Below are 21016 nucleotides of genomic sequence, written 5' to 3' on the forward strand. Positions count from 1 at the left end.
ACAAAACAAAAACAAAAACAAACAAACAAAAAAAAATGCTTTCATTGTATCAACATATGCATTTAATATCACCTAATTTTCCAGCGATTCTCAAACGATTCATTCGAAGCAGTTCTAAGATTCAGTCTCTCTAAAAACCTCCTCTCTGTGAACCTACTCTGCTCTGATTGGCTGTGGTATATCAGAAAAAAAAATATTTTAACCACTGAATCTTTGCAGCCTCATCATTCGGAAGTGAAAATAAAAATTTATTTGAAAGTGAAAGTGAAGTGACATTCAGCCAAGTATGGTGACCCATACTCAGAATTCGTGCTCTGCATTTAACCCATCCGAAGTGCACACACACAGAGCAGTGAACACACACACACACTGTGAACACACACCCGGAGCAGTGGGCAGCCATTTTATGCTGCGGCGCCCGGGGAGCAGTTGGGGGTTCGATGCCTTGCTCAAGGGCACCTAAGTCATGGTATTGAAGGTGGAGAGAGAACTGTACATGCACTCCCCCCACCCACAATTCCTGCCGGCCCGAGACTCGAACTCACAACCCTTCGATTGGGAGTCCGACTCTCTAACCATTAGGCCACGACTTCCCATTTTCTAGAGATGTTACGATTCACTCAACTCACAATGCGATATGATTCCTGATACTGATTTCACGATACGATTTTCACACGTTATTTATTTATTTTTTTTAACAAAATGAGATTTAAGACAAATTATAAATGAAAAGGTGTCCTTTTATTATTTCTCAGAAAAAAAGCTGCACATGTATTTGTGAAATTGAAGCATGGCAAAACTAAATAGAAATTTTAAAACAAATCCCAAATCAAATAAATAAATAATACAAATGAAAGTAATCTCTCAGAAATATCAAATTAGCTTGTGCTCTATTTAAAATTAGAGGCAACCACTGCATTTTAATCACAAACCAAAAGCAGTTTTAGATTGTATTTATAAATTCAAAATTTGAAACAAAAACAGAATGGTCTGACTTTAATTTTGTGAAATTATACTATATGCGATAAACATATCTGAATGAAACAAACACAGATGGGCTGAATGAGACGCAGATTCACTATCAAACAGCAGGTGGCGCTTATGGAACAGCAGATACAGCGTTTCCTTGGTTGCAGCTATAAACAAAGAAGTTCTGCGCTTTAAAATATTATGCATTTAACGGAGGCAAGATGAAAAGAAAATACCATCTAGACTTTTCTAAAGACAATTCTCCTCAGAGATACATTCATATAAACCCCCAACCCAAATGTATCATTATTCGTTTAACATCTCAACTGACTTGAATCGTCACATATTTTTATCGATTTTCAACCGGCTCCCGGTGCATCATTACATTACTACCTTCTCGACATGATGATGAACAAGCTACAGTGTCTGAGGGCGGGTCAAGTTGTAGAACATAGGCGGGCATTATGCAAATGTATTACCCGGTGTGGGATTGGATTTACTGATGTCTTATTTAGGCTGTTAATAGCTGATTCTTTCTTTTGTGAGACAATAACTACTTATTGTGCACTTCTGACTTTACAGCTTTGCAGTTCGTTTACATTCACATACAGCTACATAACACTGCATGAAAGGCAATATTCAAAATTGCATAATAGTGGCACTTTAAGAAAATAGTCAGAATCTGATTGTTTATTGAACATTTTGCATCCCAAACAATTTTATTTTTGTAATCTGATGTATTTTTGTCAGTCATAATACATCAATTTAATGTTCAGAATTTTTTATTTTATCCGTAGGCATGGCAAGTGTATTTTTATAGCATACACAATAATAAATGAAAGTGCTTTACATTGGCATCATAAAAAAAAATTTAAAAATCCATTTTAAAATCATTTATGAACATACAAATGAATAATAAATGAAAAAGACAAAAAATAAATAAATGATAAAAAGTCTAATACTCAGTCTAGTCAGTTATTTCCATTGACTTATTTCTCTGTTTGGCAGTAATTGCTTCCCCTGCGTCTGAAAGCATCGGCCGTCACTGGAATGAACATGTTATAATCTATGCTGAGAGTTGGGATGCAGTGGGATTTCTAGCCAGAAGTCATTTTCATAAGGGTTTCAAAAAGGGACTGGCTCAGACGTTATTACAGAGGCTCTGTAGCCCGAGAGATTCTCATCTTTTATTCTCCTCGAGGAGACCTGCGATGACCTCTGTCTTCTGTCTCTGAGGACTCTTCATCCATCACTGCATAGTCACAGTTTTACGTCTGTGTCACAGTTCTAGTTCTAGCATCAGAGTGTTCACGCATGCATATGTTCTTCTGATACATATTGCCTGCTGAAATCACCAGCTCTATGAACTGATTGTCTGGCTTCTATGCAATTTCCGCTCATCAGGTGTGCAGGACTGCTGGGAAACAAAATTGCATTTACACTTTCCCAGACTGATGCAATGAGTGCTTACAAAGGGGAACGCATGAGTTCAGATTCACCTGTGAAATAAATTATATAAATTAAATAATAAATTAAACGTAATAAATTATAAGTAAAAAACAAAACAAAAATGGAGGGTCACGGAGCACACGGGGAACAAAACACAACAAAAACTAGGAACAGAGTCTGACAATTTCTGCCATGGGGGAAAAAAAAAATATATATTTTATCTCACAGTTCTGACTTCTTTTCTTGCTATTCTGAGTTTATATCTTGCTCTTCTGAGTGATTAATTGCGAGATATAAACTCAGATTTGCAATTCTGAGAAAAAAAGTTGTGAGATATTACCTCACAATTTCAAGATATAAACATAAAATTCTGAGAAGGAAAGTCTGAATTGTAAGATAAACTCACAACTGCAAGAAAAAAAGTTGAAATGACTTTATTATTTATTTTTAATTTTCTGTAGCAGAAAAGGCTTCCATACATTGGTAATGTCTTAGGATAGCCATTTCAGAGATGGAGCAAGTTATTAAATTATGATGAATGATTCTGGGAAGACTGATGAAATGTGCACAATAAGACCCCAACATGTATTAAAGAGGAAAATAGTATTATATAAGTCAAAGAAATCAATCAAATATAAATAAACAAACAAAATATATAAATGAATTATATTAATTCATAGGTTTTAAAAATCACAGATTCTTTTGGCACTAATCCATCACATTTTCTTTGTTGTAGCAGTATACAAAATAATAAGATATTTAATACATACAATAATTGTACAAAACAATATTAAAATTAGTCAAATTCCAGCTAAATTACTTATGATAGCTATATTGGTGGTATCTGATGTAAATAAATATGTATAAATATTGATTCATTCTGTCACCCTATTGGCAATCCTGATTGTTTTCTGAACGGTTGCCTGGCTGTAATTCAGAAACTTAAAAATTATTGTTTGTTTGACAAGCTACCGTTTTAAAGAAGCTTCCCCAATTTATTTTTATTGACTTAAGAGAGAAGTAATGTTATTCTCAGACAATAATATATGCAGTTTGCTGCCAGCTTTGAGATTGTGCCTAAAAGATACACATTAATTAGTTTGGTGACAAGGCATTAATGTGGCATCTATCAGAACACGCTGAGCTGTAACAGAGTAAAATACATCATACAGCCGGGGGTAATTACTGCAAAAACCTCTGTCACTCCCAGACCTTTGATGAGAAGAGACTCAGCACCGCCTCCTTGAGTTCCCTCATAATTAAAGTTTTTCAAATGCTGCCTGTAGGGACAAATGCAATATTACAGAGTGGCTTGTTTAGGTGGGTACAGAGAAGAACGTGATGGGTCAGAGGAATTAAGAATAAATGAGGGAAGGAAATATCCATTGAAATTCAGGAGCATGTACTTTGTGTTTAGAAGGCGAGAGAATGCCAACTGAAGCAGTTTCACACCATTACCCTGATTAAAGGCTGAATGGATGGAGCAAGCATTCAAGATTATCTGATGTCTGCTTTGGACAAGCTAAATCACAGTTCATGTCCAACACAAGAATGGAATGAACCAAGCTAAATGCTTCAAATTCGTTTTTAGTGCATCATTCCTGTGTTTTGAACAGGGTTGGAAAAAGATCATAATTTGAGAATTGGCTCCCTTGCAATTAATGAGTGTGAATTTAAATTGAAATGGAAACTGAAAAAGGAATTTACATTATAGTAAAGTATGTACATTATATATATATATATATATATATATATATATATATATATATATATATATATATATATATATATATATATATATATATATATATATATATATATATAAAATAGGCCTTTTTGTTAAAAATTGTTGTTTAATCTATTTTACCACAATTTCACAATTATTATATCTTAAAAACTAAAATAATTAAAATGTGTTTTTGCATAATCCTAAATGAGTCTTGGGCATGACATGCCTGTAAATTTGCGTGTTCACCTATTCAGTTAGCCTATAATTTGCAGTTGTGTGTTAGAAAATGTTAGAATGACAGCAGCAATGCATAATTCTGTTAAAAGGACTCGCATTGACGCAGGAGAGAGGTTTTGTATGTGGACAGGCTGTAGCTGCAGTTCTCTTGTATGTCGATGTTCTTAGTTCACATCTGTGTTTTGTATTCATATTAGTTGAGCATCCCCACCCATAGTTATATCTAAGTGTGTGAATTACTTTTTAAAATGAGTCTTTCCATTAATGCCATTATATTGTTAATTCAGACTGATTCGCGAATGCGGAACATGCATGAACACGCATGAACGCATTAAGAGGCGGGATTTATCGCATGAACCAATCTAAGCCTAGCATAACCAGTCAAATCGCGATGGAGGCATTGTCTCCTCTCATGTGGTAGTGTACGTACAGGTGCATCTCAATAAATTAGAATGTTGTGGAAAAGTTTATTTATTTCAGTAATTCAACTCAAATTGTAAAACTTGTGTATTAAATAAATATTTGGTTCTTTTAACTGTGATGATTTTGGCTCACATTTAACAAAAACCCACCAATTCAATATCTCAACAAATTAAAATATGGTGACATGCCAATCAGCTAATCAACTCAAAACACCTTCAAAGGTTTCCTGAGCCTTAAAAATGGTCTCTCAGTTTGGTTCACTAGGCTACACAATCATGGGGAAGACTGCTGATCTGACAGTTGTTCAGAAGACAATCATTGACACCCTTCACAAGGAGGGTAAGCCACAGACATTCATTGCCAAAGAAGCTGGCTGTTCACAGAGTGAAATGAGAGAATCTATGGGGTACTGTCAAGAAGAAAATGAGAAACAAGAGACCAAAAAAATGCAGATGAGCTGAAGGCCACTGTCAAAGAAACCTGGGCTGTCATAAACTTAAACTACTTCAGTTTGTGTGCACTGAATTTATTTAATAGACGAGTTTCACAATTTGAGTTCAATTACTGAAATAAATGAACTTTTCCATGACATTCTAATTTATTGAGATGCACCTGTGTGTAGCCTATATGTATCACACTCATATCACATCTTGTTTTGGATAAGAATAAAACGTCAGGTCCGACAATATTGTCTTTTTTAATTTAAATCTAGCTTTATTCGCATTTGCCCATGGAAACCTCTATGAACACACTTGACTTGACTTGGCCAATAAATCGTGAAGGGGGAATTTACATTTCTAGGACAGGTTAGATGCCTGCCTTCGTTGCGAGTCCCATCAAGCACTTTACTGATTCAACTACTCTCTTCTTCTCCTTCTGCCTGGCTCTTTGTCCCGCATCACTCACCGCAGAGCAAGCCTGTTCTTGATAAAGCTGCTATGAAATTGTGGGAAAAGCAGATGAGGAAGAAGTTGTGGTGAAGCGATCTTTATATAGGTGGAGCAAAATACTTAATCGCTACGTCTATAGCGCATTGTGAGTGGATGTTTACATTGTCAATACAGGAGACAAACCAATGGGCCACTGGCTGCTCGCTGTCCCTGCGTGATGGTCCTTGGCAAAAAACAAACAAACAAACAAACAAAAAAAACATTCTGTTGGCCCCTTTAGGTGCATCAGCCCACCGGGAAAATGCCCGGTATGCCCGATTACCAATCCAGCCCTGGTGTCTGAGCAACACAGCGGTGATTTGTTTCTGAATGAATCCACGTTTTGAACAAATGGAGTGAACCGATGATTCAATGTCCTATTCATAAGGAGAGCTATTTACTTATTTCCTGAATAAATCAGCCGTTTGAACGAATTGAATGAATGAATGACTCATTAGCTATTTAGCTATTTTATAGTTACTTACACTATGTGTATCTGATATGAATAAAACAGTTCGGCAAATTATATTTGAATTAATTGTTATTGCTGCTTCTATAGACATCCATGTGTATTTTACAAACTCTAAATCTATTGTTTTACTAGTACTTATGTGTATTTAAATGACTGAAACCTAAAACAAACATAATGTGGTTAAAAACACTGTGATTAAATGACAAGTGCAGTGTGCATCTCAGTGCCAGCCAAAGCAAAGTCTCTTTAATGCAAGTCATTTCACTCTTTGTAATGCCTTTCAGGCATGCAAGTGCAGCTCCTATCTCTTTGAATGGGGAAACATCAAATTCTCCAAATGCTCGCCAAGTTTAAAATTAAATTTCATCTTTGAAATCACCATTGAAATCTGACATCAACTGTCTCATAAATGTTGTTTCTTTTGCTCAAATAGTGATAAAAATGCTTATTTTTCAGGCTAGACCAACCAGGTCGCATGTATAGTCCTGAGCGCACGTCTCAGAACGTTGACTGTTTCTATAGCAACCGGGACTTCTAACAGCAGCTGCAGTGATGAGATTACTTTACCGATTAGTGATTGGCTCTTTTACTCAGTAGGCGGGGCTTCGTTCAATAGAGCCGCCATATTGAGTGTTGAATTTTTCCCTATTCAAAACTATACAAGTAACACGTCTTGGGTATTCTATAGTCTTTGGCCAAAGCGCGAAAGCTGTTTGAATTTGCCAGTTTTGTGACATCACTGAAAATTCTAAATCACACATGTAGGACCATACCACTCAAACGGTTAAGATTGATGATCTGTGATGGCAGCAGACCAATACGAGACACACCTAGCCATTCAGTGATCAATAATATGAGAGATCTGTGTTAAGAAAGCTCTAGCGAGGTGATTTGCAGCAAATTTGATGTGGTTCACAAAATCTGCTTAATCCAGCATGTGGGCGTATTTTGCCAGAGCAATGATTTAGAGACAAAGTCGATAAAACATGTCTTGTTTTCAACCTTTATATTTGTTATGCAACAGGGTGCTAACACCTACGCAGCAAGCATGAGAACTGTCTCTCTTTATTAATATAATGTAGGATTTAAAGCTTAACCTGCTGAAAAAAACACCATAGGTGATTGAATTGCCTGATATGATATAATAATGTCTCATGTTGAAAATAGCTTCTGCTGTGTTACTATATTGCAGCCATGGGTGTGCTGATGTCCAAGAAACAGCAGGTGGAGAAGGTGCAGAAGTGCAGCGCGGTGGTGTCTGCATTTAAAGACACTCTGAAGGACCGGGCAGCTCCAGCGGCTGTGGCCCAGACTGAAGAGGTCATAGCCGAGAACGGGGAAGGATCTGCTGATGGATCTCACCAGGCTAACAAAGAGCACACTGAACAGAAAGACAAGGACAGCAAACCAGGGTCAGTACCAAATCAGCAGGCCTTAGCTCTGCCCACAGAGGAGCATAAAGCCAATCAGGAGGCTTGGGGGCGGCTCCGGGATGGGAAGGGGGTGGAGCCTGAGGATCTAAAGAAGGCACATCAGCTCACTCCTCCTACGTTTGTGCGGCCAAAGAGAGAGGTCAACGACGACCAACCGGTAGATGTGCCACTTGGGCAAAGAGAGCAGGTAATATGACTAAAATAAAACATTAACATTTATTTTTGGTTCTCCTATATTCCTGCTCATCTGTCATCAGAAGTGTTTTTACTGCAGAAGTATTTCTCTTTTACTTATTCACATCTTTTTTTGCATATGGTAAGTTAAAGTTAAAAAATAAATAGTTACCTATATTTGAGTTTTGGGATATATCATACATATCATTAATATATCATTATTCTTTGTTTTTTTAAATGTTTTATAAATTCATTTTATTTTATTATGTCCCCTTGACCCTACATAGAGTTGGACAGGTGGTTTGTAGAATGAATGAATGATTGTCTTAAATGTATTTAGAATGCTAATTGACAGGATAATTTATTATAATTTTATTTTTATTAAATGGACATTTTAAAATGTATTCAAATTCATTTAAAATTTGGTATAAACCATTTTTCTTTAGTTTTATATTTATTTGGGGGACTATACAGTATATTAAAAATTATGTTTTTACATTTTTATTTTTTTTATTAAATATTTGATAAATTTGTTATTTTATTATATTCCCGTAACCATACATCAGACAAGCTCTTGTCACACTATGCTGCCAGAAGGAACACGGAGCCGTAGATAATCGAAACAGTCTTTATTAATCCAACACAGGGGTAAATCCAACATGGAGAACAGTTGGAAGACACACATACGTAACTGGTAGACCCGACAAAACTGAACTGAAAGGACATAATTGTGGCAGGATAATTGTGGAAGAATGAGACACACCAGGGATCAAATTAACACAATCACTGGGAGACAAAACTGGGTTACAGGGAGCAAAACACACACAGACAAGTCCATAATCCTGACATGAAGTCCCCTCCCAAAAGGCGCATCCTTGCACCGTAGTAACAGAGGGAGGCATGGGTGGGAACTTGGGAGGAGATTCCGGTTTAGGATGGACCCCCGGGAGGGGGCCGGCAGACAGAGAACACGGAGGGAGGAGCCAGGGAGGAGGAATGCCCACCAATTCCAGGGGGCCGACCAACGGTGGCGGAACTGGTGGAGGAGGAGCCCGAGGCGGAGACGGAAAGCCAACGAGCCAGGGGGTGCTGAGGATCCGGGGGGCCAAGGTGGAGCCGAGGGTTCTGGCGACCGAGGGAGAGGCGGAGATCCAGAGATCCGCAGTGGAGCCAGAGTGAATTAAGACCAAGGTGGAGCTGGCGGGAGGAAGGAGCCCAATGGAGCTGGTGGGACAGAGCGACTAGGCGCAGCCTGTGGAGAGTAGTCCAGACATGCTGGCGGGTCGATGCGCGACCAAGCCGGAGCCGCAGGGACAAAGGAGCCCGGTGGAGCTGATGGTTCCATGGTCGACAATGGAGGCGAGGGAGCTAGGAGCCGAGGTGGAGCAGCTGGGACTACGGGCCAAGGTGGAGTCCGGGATGAGGCGCCTGGAGGCGAAAGTGAGGGAGACTTCGACCACGGCGATGCTGGAGGATGGCAGTCCCGCGAGGCTCGCATCGCATAGATGGTGGGCTGAGGGGGAGCAGAGGGGCTGCCAGATGACAGCAGTGGAGGAGGCAGGAGCGGGTAGGAGGGCGGGCATTTTCGAGGTGTGGGCACTGGAGGACACTTTCTAGGAGCAGGCACTGGAGAATTGGAAGCCCCCTCAGGGCTGGACAAGGAAACCAAGGATGAAGGAGGGCTGGACAGGACCAGCGGAGACGATGGAGAGAGGAGAGTGGGCAGTTCAATCTCCAGTTCAGATTCCCAGTCTATAAGATCCACCTCCTCATTTTGGCCCTTTTGGCACTCCATAGTCCACTCACCCTCAGCCACGATGCAGGGGGCGGAGCTCCACTCCGCGCTCACACCGTCCACGGCTCTCTACCTTGTGGTGGGCACTGTAGCCGGCTCTCACACCTGGTCTGATGGGTTGGGCTTATGCTCCGTACCATGTGGAGATGGTGGGCTGGGCTCTGGGTCGGGAGCGGCACTGGCGATCATTCCGTGGGAACCGGCGGTGAACAGAGATCCATTTCTTGCCAGTGTCCACTCCACAAAGGCGGCGAAATTAGCCATCCTCGGACGACGGCCCTCTGTACACAATGTTCAAACTGGCGTCGTAGAATGCACAGAGAGCGTCGTCCGGTTAGTTGGTGAGGCATACCATGATCCAGAACAGTCTGGTGTGTGCCCTGAGCAAATTCTACCCCTACTCCAGCAGGAGGAGGAGGTATTCCGAGCGAAGGAGGGGATCCATACAACACAACGGAAAGAAAAAAACTGAGGAAAAAACACGGAAAACAAACAGAGAGTAGACACGCAATTTACACTGTTTCGGTCGGGTCTTCTGTCACACTACGCTGCCGGAAGGAACATGGAGCCGTAGATAATCAAAAAGTCTTTATTAATCCAACACAGAGGTAACTCCAACATGGAGAACAGGAGGAAGATACACATACGTAACTGGTAGACCCAACAAAATTGAACTGAGAGGACATGGGTTTATAAAGGCAGGATAACTGGGGAAGAATGAGACAAAACTGGGATCAAATTAACACAATCACTGGGAAACAAAACTGGGTCACAGGGAACAAAACACACACAGACAGGTCCATAATCCTGACAGCTCTTTGGATAATTGTCTAAAATGATTAGAATTTTTATAATTTATAATGGTAACTGACAGCATAATTAAATATTATAATTTCATTTTTGTCATTTTTATTTGTTTATTTTTTATTAAATAGACAATTGTTAAATTTTTTTTTAGCATTAACCATTTTTGTTTAGTTTTATATATTTACTTGAGGGAATATATATAAAAAATTATCATTATTTTGTATTATATATTTATAAATACATAATTTTTTATATTTGTATTTATTCTAATTCTTTTTATTATTATAATTCTTTTTTAAAAAAATTTTTTATTAAATAAATAAATAAAAAAATTAAGTAAAAAAATAATTTAATTAAATTAAACAGCCAAATCAGCATTAAATTTGTTTCATTTTTTTTTTTTTTTTTTTTTTTTTTTTTTTGGGGGGGGGGGGGGGGGGGGGGGGGTGCTACATATTCATACATATGTATACATGGTAATTATTTTTTTTATACTTATATATTACATCCATATATTCTTCTGACTGTATTGGACACCAAGCCTCAAAAATTAGACATTATAGCAACAGTCCTGAACTCCACACCTCTAGAACAACCTCTCTTAACCTTAACCTTCATAGCTGGTTATTTACCTACAACTGCATGAGAATAACTAAATATATACAAACTAGTCTGGCTTTCCTTCCAGCTAAAAGTAGAGGGGTGCTGTTGGAGGTTATCCTTTCATTCGGAGCTGAAACCTGCTCTGTAACGCATGTATGGGAGAAAATGTTAAGACTGTGAGCAAGGGAAGCTGTTCCCAGCTCAGCCTAAATGGCAGCTCAGGTTTGTTGACAGTGCGTGGGCAGCAGGTATAGGCTGTGCTGGAAAAACCTGGCAGGGTGAGCTGCGCTGGCATTTGGGATCAGTTCGAAATTAATTGGGATCACTAAAGCTTGCGGCGATGGGGCCAGACCTCAAAACGAGCCGTAGAAGAGTCACTCCACACAACTCCACTCAACAGAACGCTTTTGTTTATCTGCAGTCTCTCTCTGTCAGCAGAAATAAAAGACATAAGAGCAGGCAGAATGAGATGCAATTTGACTCGTCTTTGTGAGTTATGTCTAGATGCATTTGCCGATGTTCAAATATGGTTCAGGAAAATGAATAAACAAAAAGGCAGTAGTGACTTGAATGAAAAATACAGCTGGTGAATATAATTGTGAGAATGAAAACCTTTGCTTTTACTTTGGCAAAGGGAATAAACTTTGTCCTAAAAGATAATAAAAATGAAATAAAGATAATAAAAATGAGGGAATTTTTTTGTCATACAGTGTATAGAATATAGAACTATAATAATACTTAGCATTAGATTATTTGATTTTGGGAATAATTTGATTAAAAAAATTTGAAGAAAATATATTAAATATGGTATGATTTTTGTTATATAAATCTTTTTAAACCTGTATGAATGTAATTTTTTTTTGTCTTTGGGAAAATAAATATATTTTTTTATTAATATTAAGGCAAAATGATGCTGAGAGTACTGATGCAGAGCTTGATTTAGATTCAGCTTCAGAGGCTCAGTGGCAAGGTGACGTCCTTTGGCTCTTCTGATCGTCCCGCTTCTAAATACAGCACTTCTCTCCCCCGCGCTCATATCACAATCCTCACCGTCCTCAGAGACACATGTCACAGTCTGAAGAGCAAAGACTGAGTGTGTCTGGTGCCTATGCCACAGTAGGGTGAATTTTTCATCTGGAATATCTGACAAGTATTAGATCCCTGGTTTCCTAGTACCAAGATACTTAAAAAGGTGTGCAATAACCAAATTAACTAATTACTTGAAGTTGATTAGGTAGCAGTGGTTCTGGAGGTAAAGCTAATTTTAATGCTTGGTTTCCACGTTCCACATCTTTCCCCTGCAGGTCTCTTTTCACATTGTAATATTTAGCTCTGATTGTACGTTTGCGTCATACAGACTCCAGCAGAACTAGCAGCAGCAGCAGCGCTGTGACCAGGCCGTGAGTCATCAGCTCTCAAACCATCCCAACTCCTGTGGAGACTCTTGGGTCTGCACCAAAAGTCCTTGAAAATGAAATAAACTTTGAACTACAGTTTTGTCTCCGCACGTTTCCAAGGCTTTAAAATGTCTGACCCTGAGCTGCATTAATGTGACAGGTTGTCAATAGTTATGTCCAGTCTCCACAGTCTGTCTCTAGACGGGTGGTGCTGCAGAGAGGAAGAACAGCATGAAATAAGATGATGTAAAATGCAGTTCATTGGATAGTAGATTCTATCAGTGATTTACCACACATCATTACCTTTTGGAAGGTGACTAATTATTAAGTAGCAACAGTGTTATTTTAGTTTTAAAAACAGTCTTATTTTAGTATCATTTATATATTGCTATAGTATTTATTAGAATTTTTATTTAATTTAGATTTTATTTTAATATTTTCAGTTTTAATTTTAATTTTAATTTACGTTTGAGTAATCTTGTTAAGTGATTTGATCATTTTTTGTTTTTAAAAATATTTCTATTTAGATTATGTTTACATGTTTATTTATTTCAGGCTTTGATTTTAGTAATTTTAGTTCTTCAGATCTTCAAATCAATAAAATTATTTTTATTTCAGTTAGCTGCCACGACAACATTTTTAATTTAGTTATTTTTTTTTTAAATTGTTTCATATTTATATTTTATTTAAGCTTTAATTAAATTTTTTTTATGTTTTGGTTACTTATTATTTATTATATATAATTTATATAATTTATTATATATTATTTATATAATATAATTAATTAGATGGTTCATGAAACCTAAAAATAATAAATTAAATAATAATAATAATAATAATAATAATAATAATAATAATAATAATAATAATAATAATAATAATATGTATATTTTTTAAATCAAGCGATCAAGTTAACTTCCCCTGTGGCATCTTTTTTATAGTAACGAGATGTTTGTTCAAATTACTGCTGTACATAAATATTTTTCCAGATATATAAATCATGGAGTATTATTTTCTATTTTTTTTTTTTGTAAATTAATTTTAAATGTAATGTTGCTGCCACACTAAATAAAATAGGTTATTCAATCACAATGCCTCATTTTTTTTTTTACTCTCAAATATGCCTTTTTTAGAATTACATAGTAATATATTTCAAAATATATTTTCCCCTTAAGTTGCTTCAACGTAGTCTACCTTTTTTAAGTAGCTTGTTTCTAATGCGTCAAAAGAGTAATTAAAGAAATGAATGAATGAATGAATGAATGAATGAATGAATGAATGAATCAATCAGTGCTTTAATATAGCTTGGCAAACTGCAGTTTCAAAGAAGATTTCTCAACAATAGTTACAGTAGTTTTAGATTGTATAGACAGTAGATGTCTATACTGTCCATACAACAGATTTATGTTCCATCAGTTTAGCATTTATTAAACTTTAAATAAATTTCGCTCCTGGGATCAGTAAAAATTTTCTTCTGCTGCATTCATCAAATCAGCATGACTTCCACATATTACAGTATGACATGAAAGTGACCACATGCAGATTCAGCTGCACCATAGGAGACTTTAAATGTGCATGGAATGTCAAGTGAGATTATTTCTAGATTTGGTGACCTTTAGTGAAAGGCATTTAGTGGAGGGGGGTATAGAAGTTTAATTGAAGAGGTGTTAGCTTATTGACGAGTCTCCACGCTTCCTGTCATGTGTAATTATGCATTTTCAGTGGGCTGTATGATCTTTCTTTGAGTGAATCAGTAAGAGTCTGGTTGCTAAGTAAGGAATGATTTATCTGTTTTGCATTCAGCCCATCAACGATGAGATATGCGAGGTGTGTGAGGTTTGGACAGCAGACGATCTGTTCCCCTGCCGGACGTGCACGCGGGTCTTCCACGACGGCTGTCTGCGGGAGATGGGTTACCTGAGCACTGAAGCCCTGCAGGAAATGAGAGAGACGGCCCACACCACCAGCGGCTGGAGCTGCTATTACTGCGTGAGTTCTCTCAAGCCTCTTTCATGAATACATACACACACACAATCAAATGCAGACCTATTTACAAGCACATTTCCAGTCACTGGCTGTGTGTAGTTGATTCCTATAGTTATTACTGCACAGGAAATGTCTTTCAGTCTGTAACAAGGATCCGTTCTGCAGGAATGAGCAGCATATTTATATTTTTCTGTGTGTCTGCCTTAAAGAAATTACAATAACCTGATTGTGGCATGGATGTAGTCACTATGAACTGTCATTGTATGTAAAAGAGTTGTGCTGTCAGAAAATGTCCATTTTGACTGGTAACAGAGCAATAAGTCAGCAAAATTGTCTAATAAACCTGTTAACAGCAAGTCTTGTCTGGTTCACATAACCAGGGTTTTGTCTGATACTCAAAATTATATTAACAGTCTTTTATCAGCCTAGAAGTTGACATAGCAAAGCCAGTGAAGAGCAGAAGCAGGAGACAAAGTGAAAATGATAAAAAATGAGCAGAGTTTATTGAATAATTTTAGTTGCATATGTTTCAGTGAACAGACTTTGTCTGATGAACACAAATCCAATAAGTGTTAAGCCATAGCAAAAGAAAAATTACTGCTTCACAACAATGTCCTGTGACATTAAAAACCTTGGAATGGAGACATTCTCTTATATATTTCTCGTGAACGAATATCCCTTGGAACTACACATCATAAGACTAAACAACAATGGAAAAATAATATAAAAATATAATAATATGATTTAAATGACTAATCATTGAATAAATCAATAAAATGAGTACATAAATGGCTTAAATTAATATAATTGATTATATTATTAAATGTAATAATAAAATGATTAAATGATAAATGATTATAAACCCATGAAAAAATAATAATAATAATAATAATAATAATAATAATAATAATAATAATAATAATAATAATAATAATAATAATAATAATAATAAAGTACTACTGCTGAAGTACAGTATTTATCATTGGTAGTTCATGATAACTAATGTAGTTAACTAATGTTTATGCTTGAAATTCCCAATCACACAAACTGCTTTTCCACCACTGGACTAAAGTGTTCTCGTTTCTTAAAGGGGTCCTATTACGCTCTTTTACAAAGTCTTGATTTTGTTTTGGGGGTGTACTAGAACAGGCTCTCATACTAGGTTGTTCGAAAAACACATTATTTTTCACATAATTTACATTATTACAACACCTCTCTCCCCAGACTGGCATGAACGGCTCGAATAGTTCCTGCATCAACTTAAGGCCTGCCTTCCGAAATATGAAAGGTGCTGTGATTGGTTAGCTGGGCCAGAGTGTGTTGTGATTGGCAGCACTCAGCGCCTGGTCGGGAAATGTCATGCCCCTTTTAGATAGATTATGGTTGGCTGATTCCAGGCCAAGAACTTTACAATTGTGCCATGCCAAACCAAACTTAAGTGGAAACACAACTGGAACCGTTCCTTACGTTCTTAGAACCATTTGGCCTGAATGTGGAGAAATGGCTGTGGATTCCTGTTAAAATGAATGGATTTTGCACATGGAAATTCACCAAACAATGGTATATCTAACTCTGCCAATAGATACATCAGGAGAAGAGCAGAGTTATTCCAGAGACTCAATAAGACCAGGAACGTGTAAAGTAAATACAGGTGCATCTCAATAAATTAGAATGTTGTGGAAAAGTTCATTTATTTCAGTAATTCAACTCAAATTGTGAAACTCATGTATTAAATAAATTCAGTCCACACAGACTGAAGTAGTTTAAGTCTTTGGTTCTTTTAATTGTGATGATTTTTGCTCACATTTAACAAAAACCCACCAATTCACTATCTCAACAAACTAGAATACTTCATAAGACCAATAAAAAAAAAAATCTTCTTTTAATAACCTTATCCAGCAAAAAGTGCTGACAGAGTGATCCGATATGTAGACCACCTCTTAGCTAGTATATATCCACAGATCCTTACTCCTCCCAAAGGTCAGCGTGAAGATGAGCATGCCAAGATGATTGTGTTATGCTAGAGAGTCTGGGATCTGTTTAAAGTGCTCTTTCTCCCGGCGTCAGAGAACTCTGGCACTAAAATTACAGAGCTGGCTGTCAAAGCGTACGAGCATCCTTCAAAGTGAAGTAGAGCGCTTATCTCAGTCATGCAGGCCGCTGATGCTTAATTCATTTGTTGAGAGTGTAAGACATTTTCGAGGCTACTGCTACATGCACTCCAGACGGACTCACTGGTTTCCAGCTAGACTCGCACCCTCAAATGGGTTGCATCCCATGCTGTATTGCAAACATTAACAGCTGTGGACACATCCCTCGAAACAATATGTGCAGCGCCGGGTTGTTGCGGAAATGTCTTGCATGTATTTCCTCAGAGGGTTAATTCACAGTTTATGTGTCTGATTTTCTCACTTTGCCCTCGCTACAACCTAATCCACATGTGTGCGTAAGCGTGAGTATGTCGAGGACTTGAGATGTTCAGACTGGGGATTACACTGTTGAATATTGCTTTCAAGGGACACTGAGGTTTTGTTTCATATAATACCAGTCATTATTTTCAAGTGTATTTCAGTGCACTGGGACAAACTGAGGCTTAATAGGAAATTATAGCGGCATGGAGAACTCCAAGCATGAAATTCAGCAACAGTTAGTGATCGCGAGAAGACCATGGTGGAAAATTAATTAAGAGTCTAGGCCAGGTTGTCAAACTGATTTTGGCACTTGCCGTCAAATGCGGGCTTCGCCATTCAATAGAATCAGCACTGTGATTAGCCATGTGACAATTTAGATAATTACAGCCCTTACTCGTCCAAAAACAACAATAAAAGAGCTCAAACTGATATGACATTCACCTGGCGTGGAGATACGCTCATAAAGATGATGGCATGGATGATGAGGAATGTCAACAATGAAAACTGTGGGCTGAAGCAATATAGACAAGGCCAATAGGGATAAGCTGTGAATTGTTTTGCTAGCTAGCTGTACTATTTGTGTGAACATAAGTAGGTGATTTTTCCCTCTTGTTCTGACATCTTTCAAGATTTGTGGCTTGAAAATGTCACCCAGCAGTGGTGCATTGTGCTGAATCTGTGGTGTTGTTTTCTCTGTCTTGTCTGCTTGTGTTCTTTACACACTGGTTTTCATCATCTGTTGGATTTCCTGTGAAATTCAAATCTCCTGGAGTTTCAGCAAACATGAAGGTTTAAAGGCATAGTCAACCCAAAAATAAAAATTCTGTCATCATTTAGTCATCCTCGTGCTATTCCAAACCTGTATGACTTTGTTAAACTGCCTTTACAATTTGGAACTGATTTGGTCAGGGCTGTACAGTGCAACAAAAAATCGGTCTGTGCAATGAATAAATGTTCTAGAGTAGCACGTGTGCGATACAGTTTTGCATGTGTATATAGTAATAGTGTAATAGTTTGTATATAGTAATAGTTTAATAGTGTAATAGTTTTGGATTGAACTATTTTTAGATTACATTAACATTACATTTATTTTTTAATGAAAAAAAATTGGTAAGATAATACTTCTCTCTAAAGAAAAAGTAGTTTTTTGTTTCTTAGTGGATGCATATTAATTATCGTCATTGATATCGTTATCACAATAAATACCATAACATATTGTGATATAGTTTTAAGTTACAAATGGCCACTCCTTCTTTTACATTGAAGTTTCCCTGCTGTCACTGATTTTATACCTTAAAACTAATCTTTGGTAATCACAAATGACATATTTAAACATTTTCGCCTTTTTAAAATGCTTGGATGTAGCTCTACATGTGGATTCATGAATATACTAATTGGTCTCGACCTCCAATCAGTCACACCAGTTCAGACCTGCTGTACTTTTACTCATTTAATGAAAGTAGTAAATGCTATACAATGGCAAGTGGCATTATTGGATGAATGGTTATTGGAGAGTGAATATGTGAGTGAATTTAATCAAATTCTGAATTTAGAAAGGGCGTTTTTGGGACTGTCTTTGGTACACATTATTTTTAAGAAGAAAATGCGCAGCAATGGTGAATTTGCACATCGATTGTCTTTAAGTATGACTAGACAGACAGTCTACTGACAGACAAAGTCACTAGACAGACATGTAAACAATTTTTAAAAACTCGATTTCCACCACAAGGGTTTAAAAATGTAAAAATGTGGATAGCCAGTTGCTTTTTTCAGGTCAGTTTGGAACTAGCTTAAAACTGGATACTGCACACTATTCATTTATAATATATACAACACAGTAAATAAATAAAATATATATATTCTGAACGTAGTCTTACTCTCATGGTGGGATAAAGGTCACATTTACAGTTGTTTTGTGAATTTTTGCGGCCTTTCAATAGGAATTTAAGTGATTGGGATTTTTGCTTGAAGGTAAAAGATTTCAAGGTTATTCATGCAAATTTACAATGTTGACACAGAAAACTGCTTGGTTTGCTTATTGCTACACTAGTGGTAATAGACAATGGACATTTTTTTTTGCCCATGAAAGTACACACATCCCAACTGTCAACATCTGATTTAATGTTAATATTTCAACCAGTAGGTCAGTGAATTACTCAGGTAAATCACACATGCTTAATCTCTCTCTCTCTCTCTCTCTCTCTCTCTCTCTCTCTCTCTAATAACTTCATTAATAACTGCATTAGTCTGCCATCAACGGCTCAAGCCTCTGTTACTAGGACTACAATGACGTTTTGGAATTAGCAGTGGAGGCTTGGGATGAGATGCATAAGAAATTAATCCTACACACAGTGTTTTAGTGTTTTATGAAAAAAAAAGAAAAGAAAAAAGACACATGTCTTGAAATACAACATCTGACCAATGTATTGAGGTGTGAAAACTGTTGTATAATGTAATTTATTAAATATTGATTTATGTCAATATTTCAACCAGTAGGTCAAGGTTTTGCTATTTAGCACTGTCAGTTTGCCACTGCTGGTAGATGCTATAACTGCACCAAAAAACACCATTTTTTGGGTAAAAAACAGTTTCTACATCTATGATTATTCATTCAAAAAGTAGACGTGCACTGGAATCATTGCAAGCAACATATGAATCTGAAATGTTTCAGTTTCCCAAATTTCATTTCATAACTTGGGACTGGACATAATGTGGTGCCATCAGCCAATCTGTGTTGACATGATGTAATTTTCCTGCGGCTATATAGTCACATGGTGTTTACTGGCTCCAAAAAAAGAATGCCCATAACTGTGCATCCGTGAGCAAAGATAGCACACTTCAAATCACATCTTTCTAGGGGATCAGAGAAACTACCAAACATTCACATCTGTGTACCTACAGAGTATGTTTGTGGCCTCAGAGACCACATTGAATCCTACCTCTTGCTAAGCATTGTTTATAGCATTTGTACCTCATTTTGGGGTCTCTGACCGATGTCTGTAGAGAATCGGTTGTGGATAACACACAACGGACATGAAATCCAATCTCTTTACAATGATCATCCTCAAAAGGGGAGTGTATCCTATTGTCACCGCTGACAGGAAATGGAGGTACCTCTGAGATGTACCCTTACCATCTGCTCTAGTGCCATTGTTCAGATGAGTTCTCATCAGGCTGAGGAAAGCTGACTGAAAATACAGCTACTCCCAGCGGTGCTGGGCTCTGAAGGCAGAGCTTGAGCCAGGAAAGAAATTTCGCTCTGAATTTGATATGAAAGGACAAGCTGTCATTTGATCCATGAGAGCTTCTTCCTGCACCTCTTACACCTCAAACTCATTAGGTTTCCTTAAAAGCTGAGTTAGTCAGGTCATTCATTTCCTTTGGTTCAAAAATTGTTAGCCTTTTTAGAAAGGTAAAGTGGGGGAGAGAGAGCGATTTAAACACCTGCTGGCTGAAGATAATTAATGTAACAGTGTTTTAAGGCTCATATATATGAAGGGCCCGGAGGCTTTATGCAGGATGTTTTTCTCATTAAGCCTTTTTTTCTTACATATTTTTACTAGGGTTGTCAGCTTAATCTGTTCATTTAGAATAATGATCAACAAATAAACTACTTTTTGTAATGTCCATTCTATGATTTATTAATCTGCCACATAATGTTTTTTAATGATGATTGGGGGCTTTTCTCTGTATGTGACTGGGATTATTAATCGGGATTATTGGGATTATTAATCGATTATTAATCAGTAAATATTGTGAGTTTGAAAAAGGGTTGAAAACTTTAATCAGTTGACATCTCTACTTTAATCAAACATCAACATTTCTGTGATTTATTACATCTGAACAGTTTTTAGTTTAAATTATGTGTTTTGACACTGGATAATAGTGATCTGTCATTTTATTTTATGTTGGATATTTATCTCTGTTTGTTAATGGGGGATTATTGTAAAAAAAAAAAAAAAACTACTATTTTGAAATAAAACTTTCAAGTTAGACTTGTTTGATAAGGTGACCCTCTCTCAAGTTAGGGCAGAAGGTACCCAGTGGCATGTTGTTACTTTTAAAATGAGTCATTATGATATTTAATAGATTTATTCTATTCATATGTTCATAGCTTTCCTTTCACTTTGGAGTGTTACAAGCTGTTCATGAATAGATAAGATCCCTAAAGTTGCAAAGACTGAAGTCTCAAACCAAAAGAG

The 21016-nt window shown here is 37.1% G+C and overlaps 1 protein-coding gene across 1 annotated transcript in view; it reads left to right on the forward strand.

The window, feature by feature from the left end:
* LOC109097851 (PHD finger protein 24) overlaps nt 1-21016 on the forward strand; it is a 33584-nt gene that overhangs the window by 5443 nt on the left and 7125 nt on the right. The window contains 2 exon segments of the mRNA XM_042755233.1: nt 7401-7828; nt 14221-14406. Coding sequence (XP_042611167.1) covers nt 7403-7828; nt 14221-14406 — 612 coding nt within the window. The 5' untranslated portion in view covers nt 7401-7402.

Source organism: Cyprinus carpio, unplaced genomic scaffold (genome assembly GCF_018340385.1).
Source record: "Cyprinus carpio isolate SPL01 unplaced genomic scaffold, ASM1834038v1 S000006657, whole genome shotgun sequence".
Classification (NCBI taxonomy): domain Eukaryota; kingdom Metazoa; phylum Chordata; class Actinopteri; order Cypriniformes; family Cyprinidae; genus Cyprinus; species Cyprinus carpio.